This window comes from Lotus japonicus, chromosome 4, assembly GCF_012489685.1.
Source record: "Lotus japonicus ecotype B-129 chromosome 4, LjGifu_v1.2".
Classification (NCBI taxonomy): domain Eukaryota; kingdom Viridiplantae; phylum Streptophyta; class Magnoliopsida; order Fabales; family Fabaceae; genus Lotus; species Lotus japonicus.
The window spans coordinates 60,791,042-60,807,491 of NC_080044.1; the positions used below are offsets into that span (position 1 = coordinate 60,791,042).

General features: G+C 33.7%; 1 protein-coding gene across 1 annotated transcript; it reads right to left on the bottom strand.

Annotated features, from left to right (window-relative positions):
* Nucleotides 1–10,699: 10,699 nt before the first annotated feature.
* Nucleotides 10,700–13,074, bottom strand: LOC130713073 (uncharacterized). The gene is made up of 9 exons (XM_057562875.1): nucleotides 12,925–13,074; nucleotides 12,763–12,841; nucleotides 12,389–12,485; nucleotides 12,112–12,318; nucleotides 11,898–12,030; nucleotides 11,658–11,812; nucleotides 11,449–11,569; nucleotides 10,999–11,355; nucleotides 10,700–10,906 (listed from the first exon to the last, which is right to left on the bottom strand). The coding sequence occupies exons 1-9, from the start codon at nucleotides 13,072–13,074 to the stop codon at nucleotides 10,700–10,702; spliced, it is 1,506 nt and encodes a 501-aa protein (XP_057418858.1).
* Between the last annotated feature and the right edge of the window lie 3,376 nt (nucleotides 13,075–16,450).

Consider the following 16,450-nt stretch of genomic DNA (forward strand, 5'->3'; position numbering starts at 1 on the left):
TTTGAAACCACATGCTCTAAATCAAAATAATTATGTTTAACAAGATTCACTGCAATTTACATGAAGATGTATGAAATGAACAAGCACAATCATGTTGAAGAGGCTTTTTATCCCTTTGTAATTTCTGCTCCTTACTCTTACAAAACTTGGTTAAACTTTCATCATGTCCTTCTTCCTTAACAAGAACCAAATAACACAAACCAAGCTTCTCTTCATCTTCCATCACCAACACCATGTGATCCTTCTTTCCATAGCCATGACTAACCACTATTCTTCACCTCATGAATCCATCTCCAAATAACCATTTCCTCAACCACACCAAACCAGAACCTCCCATTTCAACACTCAAAACAGAACCTCCCACTTCACCATTGAAACAATTCCAACATGAAGACACCACCTCTTCTCCCTGTCAATCGCCACAGCCATTCCCCAATCACCATAACCAAAAGGAAAAGATGAAAGGAAGAACAAAAACCCCAACATCGCGCACCACACAGAACTGAAACCACCATGCTATTAAGCCACATCTTAAAAACCCCCAATTTTCCCTATCACCCCAATCAGAGAAGAAGATGAAAGAAAACACCCCAACTGTCATAACCATCTCTCGGTCACCTTGGTTCTGATGTTTTCATTGTTTCCATCTCCCCATCGCCGTAGCCAGCTCCATTGTCGTCGCAAGGGTCGCCCCGACGCTCCATGGCATCGTCCTCACCGAGTCTCCATCGCCCCACCTCCTCGAACGCCGCCGCGTGTTCCAGCCGACTTCGTCGTCCCTCTCTCTCTATCTCCGTCGTCGGCTTCTCTCTCTCGCGTTTCTGAAGATCAGGTTTCTGAAGAACCCCGACCCCACCATCACCTGCAACCGATCGCAAGAAAGGCACCGCCATTGGCAAAGGATCTGGGTTCTTTTCGCGATTTGGGCTTGCTGGGTTTCGGAAGATAAAGAAGAAGATGTGGGAGGAAAATGAACGCGAGAAGAGAAGAGGAATGGGTGAGGAGAAGAGGAACGAAGAAGAGAAGAGAAGAAGAAGGTGAACGCGATTGAGGGACAGAGAGGAGAGGCAGAAGAAGATCGGCAGAGGAGATGGGGAGAGGAGAAGCTGTGAGGAACCCTAATCTTCCACTCCCTCTTGCTTACTAGGAAGATGAAGATCTGAAGAGCTTCCACTATTTTTTTTTCTTTATTTTTTAATTCATTTTTAACGGAATATTCTGTTAGTTTCTCACGGAAGTGTAACGGAAAACCAATTTTGCAACCAGGTGTAAACTGCAGGGATGGTTTTTGCTAATTTTGAAGTTTGGGGACGATTTTCGCAAGAAGGCTAAAGTTGGGGGACCAAAAGTGCAAGTAAGCCTTTTTGTTTAAAGTATATTCCACTCCACACGTTTTAAATTTTGAAACAAAATATTAGAATCTTTCACTGTGAGGCTAGCCTAGTCCAAAAACCTTACAAGCCAAAAAATTAGAAGCATTAATTTTCTCTCTGGGAATATGATATATAATGTACATGAATTAATATTTTATATTTAATTATATTAAAATTTTAATTATCAAGAAAAAAATTATGCTTTTAATTTTAATAATATTATTGTATAAATATTGAGAGTTGTTGTTGGGCGGCTTTGTTGTTAGTCTGGTTGTATAGTTTGGTTTTGAGAGTTTTTCTTTTGTTCCTTTGTGGCATTTTGTTGGGTTTGCATTAATTTGACCGTTGATCTCCCTTCTTTTTAAGGCAGGGCCATGTATTCTTGTGAATCGTGATATATATATATCTCTATATATATATATTATATTCTTTAAAAAAATATCCTTTTTCTAATTCCTAAATTATTTTTAATAATTTCTATAGAAAATTTTATAATTACTTTTTTATTTTTTAAAATTACAATTTTTATATATGTATATTTTCATGATAAATACTTTATGTAGTATGTTGGTGTAAAATTCCTTTACATATACATCTAATGATAGGTTATCACATTATATAATAAAATTTTAATTAAATTAAAATAAAAAAATGTAAGTGATTTTGAATATGTGTCCCTTAATGATAATGGGAATGTAAAGAAATTTTGCACCAATAGTAACTCAAATTAAAGGGAGTAAGGGACATCACATATTCATGAACATTTGAAACTTAATTACCTATATAGTCGGCTCATCCACCTATAATCATGGGGAGCACAAGAGGTGCCCTAATCAATTACAAAGATATCAGGAAATAGACATAATAGAAGGAAAATACATAGAGGAACTACAAGAACACTTGGAGTTCTTTAAAATAAGAACCAGTTCTTATATAAGCAACTTTATTTTATGAGTTCTTAGCATAAAACTTTTTTTTTTCTTTCTCATCAAAACTACTTTATTACTTTAGGAGTATGGTTTTATTGCTTTATGAAAAAAATATAAATAATGTGGTGTGGTGAGACCAGATGAATAGTGCTAAGAACTAAAAGTTAAGAACTTGTAGTTTAAGCAAAATATGCAACAATTGTTTGAGAATTGCTTAGAGCACATGTGGGCAGTACGAGTCATCGTGAATAGTGCTAATAACTAAAAATTAAGAATAGGGATGTCAATGGGTACGGGTGGACATGGATAGTATATACCCACCACCCGCTCTACATGTAAAAATTTATATCCATACCCGTTTCATACCAACATGGATATCCATTTAGTGGGTTTTAACCGGATTTTAAACTATCCGTGGATATCCATGGGCACCTGACACCCATGAACACAAATGAATTCACATATATTTGTTCAAAAGAAAATTATGTTAAATATAAAATTTAACACTGGACTTTACAGTCAATCAATGTGTAAAGGAAAATACTTATTTTCTACTCTTTTTTGGGTCTAAGTGCTTCTTTTTATCATTACCATTGTATAAGTTTACCTGAAAGAGAACTATAACTCAAACACAAATTCATTAGATATTTAATATACATCTATGTATATACATATAAAAGATATTTTAATATTTTATATATCGGGTGGGTATCCGTGGGTATGGATACATCAATATCCGTACCCGCCCCATTAATAAATGGATAGTGAAAATATCCATGAAATAAATCCGTGGATACCCGTGGGCATAAGTAATTTTACCCATAGCGGGATTTTATCCGCGGGTATCCACGGATGTGGGTAATTTTGACATCCCTAATTAAGAATCTAGGATGGAGATGCTCTAAGCACTTGATGGTAAGTTGAGTGAATTTTTTAGTCTTGGTCAAGGTTTCCCAAAGTCAATGGTTGCGAGGCATATCCCTCATTCAACAATTAGCGCACTAAGTGGTAGGACTTGACCAAAGAGTTTTTCCATTCACGGTGTGATTAATTAAGTAGCTACGAAATGCTATTTTTTTTTTATAAAAAAGTAATTGGTGCGTCAAGTTGCCTTTTACGCTTTGTTTGGTTTAGAAGAGAAAGAGAGAAGAGAGAAGATGAGTAGAAGGAAAATGTGAGAAATAGAGTAGATTTCGCCGGTGGTTTGGTATGATAGATATAGAAGAGAAATAATGAGGTAGAAAGTTGTAAGATTTTTCAAAAGAATTTTTTTTATCAAATATATAAAAAAAAATTACAGTAGCTATAAAAATAAGGTATGAAAAGGGGAAAAAGAAAAAAGTGCAACTCTCTCTCCATTTCTCTTCAAATTAAGGAGAAACTGAAAAGGTAGGTGGCCCTCCACCTCCGATCTCTCTCTTGCCATGATCATTCCATACCAAACAAGCTTCATTGTCTATCTTTCTCCTATACCACTATTTCATGATTCTCTCTTCCCAAAGTATCCCCTACCAAACAAAGCCTTAAGGTGAGGCACTTTCATGGGTGGTAGGTTTGAAATGAACCATGTTATTCTGTGTAGTTTATTAGGCAAGAGATACTTAATTTTGTGCTATAAATTTTTCTAGGGATGATTTATACCGTACTCCTTCTGCTATTTAATACAAGTACTGAATGAGGGGCACATTTGATCTTTCTATAAGAACTGAATGTAGTATATTGAATTCTGTAATATATTAATTATTTTTTAACAATATTATCCTTATTTAATTATGAAGTGTCAGATGGTGATGAGACAGTGTTGCACTGTCTTAGAGACTGTTCCTTTGCTCATGGGCTTCGACACAAAGGGAAGTTTGTTTTCTTTATCAGATGTGAAGGATTGGCTTCGTGGCTTGCTCCTTGCTGCTAATCCGCTGGTGATGTCGACGGTCTGGTGGGTGTGGCGTGTAAGGAACACCTGGTGTATAGATCAGAAATTGCTTCCTTGGCAGATGATGATTTCGAACATTAATGCAATGACTTCTGATATAGTGCACGTGATTGATACAACATATGGTGGCTCCATTCCGGTGCAGTGGACGCTAGAGCTTCAAGACAACATTGCGGTGAATGTCGATGGTAGCGTCAGAGGTGTGCCAAGCCGAGGTGGTTTTGGAGGTTGTTTTCGAAGTGACCAAGGACAGTGGAAGAGCGGTTTCTTTGGCTTCATGGATGATGCTTTCACCCTTCACCTTGAATTGCAAGCTTTGTTCCATGGTTTTTCCATTGCTTGAATCTGATTCCTTGGATGCAGTGACGCTGGTTAAGTCGATGCCTCCTTCTACTCATCTCTATGCTTCTCTGATCTAGGATATTAAAGATCTCCTATATTGGGCTTGGATGGTGAACCTTCACCATACTTTGAAGGAAGTGAATGCTTGTGCGGATTTTTTGGCTAAGCATGGAGCAGGTCAAGACGGGGCTTTGGTGGTGGTTGAGCAACCGATTCCTGATTTTAGGTTGCTTCTTCTCGCGGATATGTCGGGTGTCTCCTCTGTGAGGACGTAGTTTTTTTTCTCTTTTTTCAGATCATGTACCAAAAAAAAAATATATGTCACATTAATATCTTTCTTTTTTCGCTCTCCAACACTTACCTTTACATTGAAAATTGAGTTATGAGTAATTTTGGAATTATATCTGTATTTAAGATTAAATTAAATATAATTATTCAAATTAACAGAATTTCTTAAAAGAAAAGAATGTGAAGTACACCATTAAATATAAGACTACTTACAATGGAGGTGTTGAAAAAAAATTAAACAATTAAATGATTGCAATGGACAGTTGAATGGGGTTGAAAGTTAAGCTGGTTGAGAATTATTAAGCTGGTTGAATGAGGAGAGAGTGGGGGCCACTTAAAACACTTGACAAAATCTCATTGGTGGTTGTGATTTCCAAATTTTTATCCCATCTTAATTATTTGGGGTCAATTATTTCATAGTAAATTAATTTTATTTTTATTTATTTTTCACCAAAATTCAACATTTTTTTGTCTATAAATAGAGACTTGGTTCATTTGATTTGGACACAGAAAAAAAAACTACATTTTTTCCTCTAATTTTCTATTTAGCCTCCAATATACTTTTGTTTATAACTCTAAACATCTTTTTAGTGAAATGAATCCCAACAATAACCCTTTTAACACCCAAAATTCTAATTAAAAAATAAATTTCAAATAAATTATTAAATTAGAAAGAAAAAAAATAGCTCTTAATTATTTTAATTTAATTTCAATCGATAATTGTTATTAATATATAATCACAAAAATAAAAACATAAACGAAAATAAGAATATGAAATAAAAGTTGTGGGGTATGGTGTTGAATTTTATTAAACAAAATCATTGTAGTGACTAGTGAGTAAAAGTTGATTGTGAGTTGAATTATTAGATGAAAGAGAGAAAAAATGGTGTAAAGTGTAAAATCTAAAAAGTAAAAAAGAAAGGTGTTGAAAAAAAAAACCACTGTACAAAATCTAAGTAAAAAAATCATAAGTAAAAAAATATAATGAGCGCCCAAATCCCAACCACCAAACAACATTAAATAATAGAGTGGTCACGCCCCTAAATTAAGCAGACGTAAGTAGGATGATTTGTCTAGGATGATTTGTCAGTCTCCAGGCCAAGTGAAACTGTCTTGTTGGACACTAGTATATTAGCCCGTGCTTTGCACGGTGGGTAGTTTTGCACAGAATTTTGTTCACAAACAAAAATATTCATTAATAAAAGGTAACATATTCCATTGCACAGATCCATAGTATTAAGAGACAAAACAGAACATAACAAAAGTCATACAAAGTCATAAAGAAATAAACAGTAAATCATACAGGGCCTCCTATCTATTGGGTGTCATCGTGTATTAATACATCAATGACGCCAACTTTTTCACTCGTGAAAAAAAAGGTCAAAGAGTCACCCTCTTTTAACGCATGTAATTTGCAGAAAGCCCTCCAACCTTTACCAATCCTTGCATATGCCCGTTGTTCAAGAACTCCCAGTATTTTACAACGAACTTCGTTGCCAGTGGGACCTCTCAATATCCAGGTGTATAGTTCACCCTGGTGCAGATAGTCGTAAACATGAGCAGGCAAATTCTGCAAACACAACAATCACTATTAGGATCATTGTTTTATAAGTAAGAATAGCGAATAAATCGGTTACACCATACCATCTGACTTGTCTTTGATTGGTAATCTGAGAGTGTGCAGGAGAAAAAGCATGGATACAAAATCCAATCTCGATCCTGAGATGTTTTCATGTCTTTGAAGTCTGATACTGTGTGGTTTGCAACAACAATCGACGGGGGAGGGAGAGTTATAACTGGAGGTGGAGGTGAAGGCAGGTAACATACTTCGTCAATACCTTCATTGTATATAAATAAATCAAAGTTCGAACCACCCTTGTATTTCAGAAGACACCAGTTGAGTCCTTCCAAAGAATAATACTTGCGGATTTCCAATAACCCTTGAGATAAAAAAGGCTTTTCAGAATTTCTTTCATACGAAACCAAATGCATAATTCCAATGGGATCATACAACCTCCACTGCTGGGTTAGTTCATGTTCAAATTGGGCAGCAAATCTGGGTGCAACGAATGCTAGTTCCTGAACAATGAAAATAAGTTATAACTAATTACATTATGCCAAAAAATAATTAATATACATAATGGTAGTCACCTGCCCAGGTAATGAAAGAATGACAATTGAATCTCCAGTTCCTAGAAGATCATCTCCGAAATTCAGCTCCATTTTACAGAGTTGTTTTCAGAACCTTGCAAATTACTTCAATGCAATCCTCTTTGTGTAAGGCTGAATATAAATACTGGACCATAGCCTAAGGTACTATATTATGACCGAAAATACTGTAACAACCAAATTGGTAGCTAATTTACATTTATCTAAGAAAACTTTAAATTTGGTATAAAATATGCATAAGACTGTATGTTCTTTTGTTAAATTAATTTTTTTTTTGAATTTTAACGACGGTATGTTCTTGAATCAACATGAAGGCACTATAGTAGGAAAGAGTAATGATATATATATATATATATATCTCATTTTTTAAACACTCTATTTCCACCCCTTTTTATTTCTATCTCTCTCATCTTATCATCTATCACATCATATCTTTTATCAACTATACTTTTATTTCCATCTCTCTTACCATTCCACCTCTCCACCTTAAAAAAGAGTTTACTCAAATAGGAAATTCAACATTAAATATATGGTGTGAGACATTGGATTAAAGCTCAAACCTACCAACGTACTCCATAATAAATGGAAGTTGCAAAAAATCTTTAAAGTTGTATGTGTAACTATATGAAAAAATGAAGAGAAGGAACACTTGTATAGAGTAATCAAAGAGTAATTGCTAGCTTCCCAATGTATAACCCCCCATCTATATCCAAATCCAAATCCAGACATTTATAATGTCATAAATGAAACACAACGCAACCCATTCATCCAAATCTACTATTGTCATGATATACAATATACTAAATCTAGACAGACATTGACTAATGCAAGAAATCCTCCATGGTGTGCTCTGCACACGCGAGGTTGTCTCATCAGCCGCACACTGCTCTGAAGTGTCAGAAGAATAATTGCCGAAGTGTAAGTTCTTAATTTCTGGTACTATACACAAAAAATGTTAGGTGACTCAACCGTCAGTTTATTCGAAGCTTCGGCCGGATTCTTGAGGCAGAGGGGTCTTTAAAATTTTCCAAGTAATTGAGCACAGGAGGCGGGGTTGGAAAATAAAGCCTTAAATGCAAGGGCATACAACAACTACCCTTCGTATTTGTAGGTGGCTTACTTTTAATATTTCTATCCTTCAATTAACAATAATGTTTTATTCGCCAAACATTTCCACCTCCACCTTAGGAGGTAGTGAAGGAATGAGAGAGAAATTAGTGATATGATATGTAATGTGACAGGAAATGCAGAGAGAGATAGGAAGAAAAATAGGTGGAAATGAGATGGAAGAGAAAATGAGGTGTGTATATATCATTACTCTTCAATTAATCATATAATATAAAATGCATTAAAGAAAGAAAGTTAAAAAAATTTCTATTCAACTTCCAATATACATCCACTTATTAGTAATTATTAATTAGTGATTGTTAAACTTTTCAAATTCTAATATTTTAAATTAAATATTAATATTATTTTAATTTTAATTATTAATTTCTACATGAGGGAAATTTAACTGAAATTGACTAACTTTACATTAACAAAAATATTAGATTTATTTCTGCTTCCTAAATTTGATTATTCCTGCTTCCTAAAAAAAATATTAGATAGTTAATAGTATTTTTATACTTCTTTTTAATTTTAAGACTTTATAATTTTTTATATATTAAAATTAAAATTAATTTTATAATAATTATACATCATAGGTTGAGGAATTTTTAAAAAATAACAAATAAAACTTATTAATATTTTTTACACTACTTACTAAAATGTAAAAGTTACTTTTAATTAACCTTTGTATTAACATTTTCCTTTGTAATAAATAAATTAAATTAAAATATTAAAAATGAATCAATTTTTCTAAGTCATTAGCTATTCAACTACCTACAAAAATGTATAACACAATTGAAATTTTGTTATAAATACACCAAAAAACTAAAAAAAAAAAATTATTTGTATTATATACATTAAACTAAACTAAAAATTGATCAATAAATTTTTTAGATCAATTATTTATTCAATTAGTTTAAATATTTTTGTTTTATCCTTTTTTATTTTTGTAATTTTAATATTATAATTCTAAGTTTTGAAAATTAAATTTTAGTATTCGTTTATTAATTCTGTAATTTTTGTTATTATTGACTGTAAATAGAACAATCAATTGATGAAGGTACCAAGCCAATAATTTGATTCCAGCAAATTTGTTTTCAATATTGCATATCACGTGAGTTTTTAGAGATGAGGGTATAATTGGGAAGTCAACAAAAAATGGAGATGCACAGCCAACTCTCTTCGCAAATAAGAGAGACTGGAAAAAGTAGGTGTGGCCCACCAAAACTCATCTCTCTCTTCTTGGTGGCTTCAAACCAAACGGAGGTGGATTGAGTTTCTCTTCTCCATCTCTCTCTCTTCCTCCTCTCTCTTTGCTAACTCTCTTCCACCAAACACATGTTTTAGAGATGAGGGTATAATTGGGAAGTCAACTAAAAATGGAGATGCACAGCCAACTCTCTTCGCAAATAAGAGAGACTGGAAAAAGTAGGTGTGGCCCACCAAAACTCATCTCTCTCTTCTTGGTGGCTTCAAACCAAACGGAAGTGGATTGAGTTTCTCTTCTCCATCTCTCTCTCTTCCTCATCTCTCTTTGCTAACTCTCTTCCACCAAACACAGCGTAAAAGTGCCAAAAATAAGAAAAAACTAATTTAACGCCCAATAAATAGTATGTTAGCGCAACTTCAATTATCAAAGTGCTAGTGCTATGGGTTTAGGTAGTTTACGGGATGAAATTATTGAACTTAATTGTTGTCTTAGACAAATTAGCTCTAGAGTGAAGATTTAGTAATATATTACGGCCTTTAATAAAACAAACCAAATTGTTAATATACTATGTTCCTCGTCAAACTGCATGAAATCTATATGAGTAACCAACATGTTGATGCATGTTATTTATAGTAAATTCATTTCATTAGTCATCTACTTGTACTCACACTCCTACTGTAAATGTAAATTGATAATGATAATTTCTTAGGATAAAGGCTTTTATACGAAGAAAGTAATCAATCTAGTTAGATTCTTAGAGCCTTTGTGTTAGAACTTAACTACTCAAATTGTTTAACTGAAGATATTTGTAGTCAGTTAAAATTTTAAAGTTACTAAACAGGGCCATTGAATTTTGCATTTAGGCAATTTAGTGTTTCTATGTCGTTCACTAATTTTATTCAACCAACAACATAATGCACCCCACTATTTATATCTGATCTTCACAACTTATCAAATCTCAAAGGGAAATTCCACATATACTTTCACTTCACATTGCACTGGCATTTAAAACCGTAAGAGATCATGCGACCAGAATATTGCATTGGCGATTGTAATAATTTATTCAATGTAATAATTTATTCAATCCAAATGAAAATAATTTATCTTTTAAAAACACAAAGTTGACGATGCAAACAACATTAGTTTTATTCATAATCATAGCCAAATTATAAGGATCTGGCATTTCTTGGAACACACGACGATATAACACAAATGCAACATGAAACTGAAAATCAAAAGTACATAACAGGGATAAACAACATACTGCAAGCATACAATGCGGTCTTGCAACATAAACATGGACTTAATATTTGGACATGAAACAGATGCATCGTCAATATGATATGTATCATATCTTATCCTTCTTCGACTTTGGAAACACTTTCTTCTTCCTGTTGGACAGAACATGAACAGATTCGTGGTCAGGGGAGGGACTCCTTTTAGGACTAATGGTATCCTGAGTATTTGCATCCAAGTCAGTGGTTGGAATGTCAGCAGCCAATTCAGACTTTGCATCCTTGTCACTGGAAACAACAACAAATTCCTCCAGCAAATCCTAAGAAAATAAAAGGAAACAAATTAATTTTCAATCATTCTGTATGCTAGGTTCACAAATATGACCCCCGATAAAAGTAACTCAGTGAATACCTTTCCTATGTCCTCATTCCCCAGGACTTCAGTGTTGAGTGTGGACTGAGGGGTCAGCAGGTCACGACTAGAAGATGCCCCAACCTTTATCCCGTATTCATTCATATCAGCTCCAGCATTAGGTAAATAAGTATAACAAAAATAAGGGAGATAAACACGTACACTAAGATCTAACTGCAAATGTTTGAACTGCTCGATAATGGACTCATCAGTGCAAACGCGCTTAACACGATAGGAAGTCTCAAATCTGGACCTATCAAACCTCTGTCCCTGGAAATTCTTCACCTCAATTTTAAACAGGGCAGATCTTCCAACCACAGTGGACAATTCAACAGGCATCCCAATTCCACCTTCATTCTATAAATGCAACAAAATCAAATGCAATGCACGAATGCAAGCCATAAATATAACGACATTAACCGGGAGGAAATCACTAAATCATTAATGTACCCTGTCACATGATTCAACCATCTCAGTGCATGTTTTCCCAAGTAGTGATGTGGCTTCCTTGTCAAAGAGGACTAAATTAGCACTGCCAGAGTTATCTTCAACCCTCACTTGAAGACGGAACCTATGTACACATTACAGTAAAACTCGTCACAAATTGTAGAAATATAATATCCTAAACAATAATAGGATTACAACTTAAGCAAACCCACCTTGGGTAAACAGCCATAACATGGCGATTACATCCCTCGCAGAAAAACATCTTTTCGTTAGCATACACTTTACGACTGCATCTACAGGCAGTATACCACCAGTCCACACCTTCTTCCATAGGGAGTATGGTTCCGTAGACAACACAAACACAGTCCTACGAAGAAAACATTACAATGAGCAGATACTGAGCTGATTTGGGCAAAAAATCAACAAACCAAAAACAAAAATGACTCTTTTACCTTCTTAATATTAACCAGTTCAGCAATGGACTTGCTGCTAGTCAAAACCAAAAAATCCTCTTCCCCAGATACGGTTTTGGAATCAGACAACTGGCTTAGGGAATGGGATGCACTCGCATTAGCTTCTAAGTAACTGGCAATGAAAGAGGCATTTTAGATCATCAAATTCATTCACTTGCTACAAATCAGCTTACTAATCATATTAAATCCATACTTTGATTTCAAGACTTTTGCCATAGGAACATCAGGGTCAAACAATATTTTGGTAGCACCATGTACATTCTGCAGACTGTTGTTCCCCTGGAACGATTTCACTTTGGCAAACTGGATAATGACCACTGGGTTGTTGAGTTCACCATTTCCAAGAAAATTAGCCAATTCATCAACATAAGCGCCAAACAGGGCACACTCAACCCTCAGCCTGTTAACAGGTAATTATGAGTACTAAAAATATTTTGGTTAAAGATATCACACTTATTTGATCAAATTACCCTGCAGCCTCAATCTCAATGACATTCATCTTTGATTTCTTTCCATTAGTTACAATCTCCCTCTCGACTCCGACACCTGTCAAAATGCCAATGACATCTGGAAACATATTTGATAACCAGTAACATAAGTCACAGAATTGATTTATGTAAAATTTTGGAAAAAATATCACAGGTATAAAGTATTACCAATCAAATAAGCAGAATAATAGCTAAGGCTAAAATGTCAGCAATTGATACAAAGCTGTAGGGAAACGCATCAATAGTCATTTGGGGCATGTGGCGCACTTCAGTGTTATACATGAAACAGAGCTTGTAATTGTGTCTGGTAGTTTTATAATCCCCACTGCTATCCACTAAGACGAAAGAAGACAAACTGTAGACATTGCCCTCAACCAGTAACTTCTCAAACTTGTACATCAACGTCTTCTTAATAATCGCATGGATCTTGGAACCCTGTCATGTATAACAACATCCAATCGTTACCATGATTAACGGAAAAATAAACTCAATTTAAAAACATAATATTACTACCATACCTTGTCATCCATCAGCACCAACTCAAGAGAAAGGGGAAGCTTCGAAGTGGAAAACCCTTGACTGTACCAAATTCGAACCACCTTAACCAGAATCCTCCAATGTTGCTTCCCAGAACGCAGCTCATCAACATTGTGGTAAACAAACTCCATACCGGATCACGAAAGATTCAGGTGAACTTGGGCAATTAACCGGAATTGAATCAGGAAGGAATGGTGTGCATTTTGGATGATCACGTGAAGGTTATTTATAACCCAGCGAACCATATGCAAGAGTAGGAATCATATTAAAATGTGGGACAAAACATATAACTACTTTGACAATAGAAACATAACACAGTCAAAACATATACATATACAAAGTGGGACAAATCATATAACTCCATTGAATTAAGGAAAACCGAAAGCTGGTTGCTGATGTGACGCGTGGCAATTTGCTGTGGTAAGGACACGTCGTTATTTTGTCGTTGGAAGAGGCTTGTGTTTTGTATCTAGTATAGATTCGATTTCCACAGTTTCTACCCAAAAAAAAAGTTATATTTCACTTTTATACTATTTCTTATATAATAAATATCTTAATTGTTTTTGTTTGTTGTATTATTGAAATCAACCTAATGGCTAGCATAAAACCAACCCTAATTCCCACTATTTAGTGTGGCTAAGTTGATGTAACGCGTGGATTTTAAATTCTGCATCATTTAGTTTTTTTTACATTAAAAAGATAAATTGCACCTGTCAGAAAGCGATTTATAAACCTCTTCTGCCCAACTCATATGTCATTCAGCTCCTACCACTTAAGCTATCATTTAGTAACTATAGTGCATGTCGAATTATTATTAATTAATGTTTTCCTAATCGCGGTTAATATCACCCCTCAACGCAACCACATGTTGTTTATTAATGACAGTTCTAAACTAACACTAAATTTAGGAAGCAACCAACGCAACACCTGTACATATGTTGTTCATTAATGACAATTCTAAACTGACACTAAATACAAAAAAACAGTCAACGCAACGCTCGTATACTATTTATTAATGATGGTTCTAATTAAAAAATATTAAATTCAAAAAGAAGAAAGAGGAGGGAAAACAACCAATCATTTATAATAGAACGAATGGAAATTGAACGTGTACATGGGCCTTAGTGCATAACGAATATATTCATCAAGGTTCTGAAAGGCCTACATGTGCTTGAAAGAGGAAGTGGTTCACCCTTTTAAATAAGGAGGCAATTATTGCTTAAGAGCCAACCGATGCAAATGAGTTCGGCTCGAGTCAAAACTACTAGGCCAATAAGGAGAAGCAACTTCCAACACTCACGATGGCAAATACTTGTAAAAATCGAAAAATGTTGGCAATGACAAGGGTTGTTAATTGTTGTATTTTAGCCAAAATTGCTTCTATAAATCGAGGAAGAGTTATTTGTATAAACACACACACAACCAATAAATCAATACTACAAATTTACTGCATTTGTCTTTGCTTTTTACTTTCATGTCTTTAGTTTAGTAACCTTTATCATGTCTTTATTTTAGTTTAGTAACCTTTATCACTAATACAAACTTCTCAATAGCGATCAATAACAGTTTTTTACAGTGTTTTAGAACCTACATTAAGAAAAAAGTATCTTCATCGTGTAATCACTTGATTGAATAATCGTTACTATTGTTTTTCTACAGCTGACTCACACACTGCTACTTAATTAGTCCATTATTTGTAAACCAACATTAATTAAATAAATTTAAATGGTATGGCGTGTATATATATAAATATAGAAAGCATTTGATACGGACTATTGCCATGTTCATATGAGAGAGCACTGATCTCATGTTGTTGGATTTATTAATAAATTGTCTTTTGTTTCTGAAAAAAAATACATAAATTAAATATAAAGAAATGTGACAAGCTCAACTGCATATTAAAAAAAAATATAATAATTAATAAATCACCCTCTCAGTTATTTACATATAAAAATTATTAAAATGATTTGTTTTGAACTTTTGATTGATTGTTTACATTATCCATAAATCACAGGGTAATGAAACAAAAATTAATCGAAAAAATAGTGACAGAAAGAAATTCTCTCTCTAACTCTTGCCATATATTGTTATTAATGAGGTTGTTGTTGTAAATAGCTCATACAATAAGACCCCGTTTGGAAGAGTTTATTTGAGCTTATCTGATAGCATAAACGCTTATGTCAGTGTTTGAGAGAGCTTACACAAACAACTTATGACCTACCATAAGCTGTTTTGAGCTTATTTTCATAAGCTATTCAGGATAGCTTATGAAAAACAACTTATGCTTATGTATAGTTTATTTTCAATTTATTTTAATAAATATTTTAAAATAGCTTATGAATAAACACTTATATCATAAGCGCTTATGATCATATATAAGCAATTAACTAAGATGTTTTCCCAAACGTGGCCTAATATCATGAAGCAAATGCTGAACCGAGGGAGAGGTTTGGAGACAATCTATGGTTGTTAAGGTGTTAAATACTTATTTTTTAAAAATAAATATATTCGTACTAATTAAAATAGTTAACAAAGGGTAGCAATAGCATTATTCTACACAAAAAATATTCTCTTAAACGAAGGTATTAGTGCGTGGATTGGAGCTCGAGATCAGCCTCATGAAACATATACACTTGAATTAATAATGTTACTTTCATACTTCTTTTTGAGGTGGAGAGATGTGGAATGATGAGAGAGATAGAAAGAAAAGAAAAAGTAAGAAAGAGATAGTATAATATGTGATAGATAATATAATGAAAGAGATAGAAATAAAAAGAGATGAAATTTCCGTGGAAATGAAATGTTTAAAAGATGAGGAGTATATATATATATATATATATATATATATATATATATATATATATATATATATATATATCATTTTTTTGCCAAGGAGTGTATATATCATTATTGGAGTTGAATGGAGAGAAAATTAAACACTAGAGATCCAGGAGACCAGCATAGAGTCACTCTAAAATAAGTGCTCCATAAGATCTTTCTGAGAACCCAGAACCAGCTGCTACCTCATGTACCGATCCAAGTTAGGTAACACTCTATTTTTGTAGCGTGCTATATGGAAACTTGAAAAGTGAAGCTACAATGCACACATAATGTTTTTTTTTTTATAAGCTACAATGCGCACATAATGTATATATAGTGTTATAACCACCGCCTTTTAACAAGTCCTATCCAACATTTAATTTATAGCAATAATAATCATGGTACGTTTTTTTTCCTTTTCTAGAAAAAACCATAATGCACTGAGAATGGAAACATACACTGTTGAAAGATTTTTCTTTTACATTAGCTAATTAAAGATATGAAAAAATTATCTAATTTAATAATTTGATTTAACACATTTTAAAAATCTAATAGGTCGCTAATAGGGTAGAAAAGTTCACTATGTGCATCAAAATTAATTTTTCCCCACCACAATAAACAAATGTGAGATAATGAAAATCAAATACTAATCACTAATTAATAAAAAAACTGAATTAATCGTTTCTT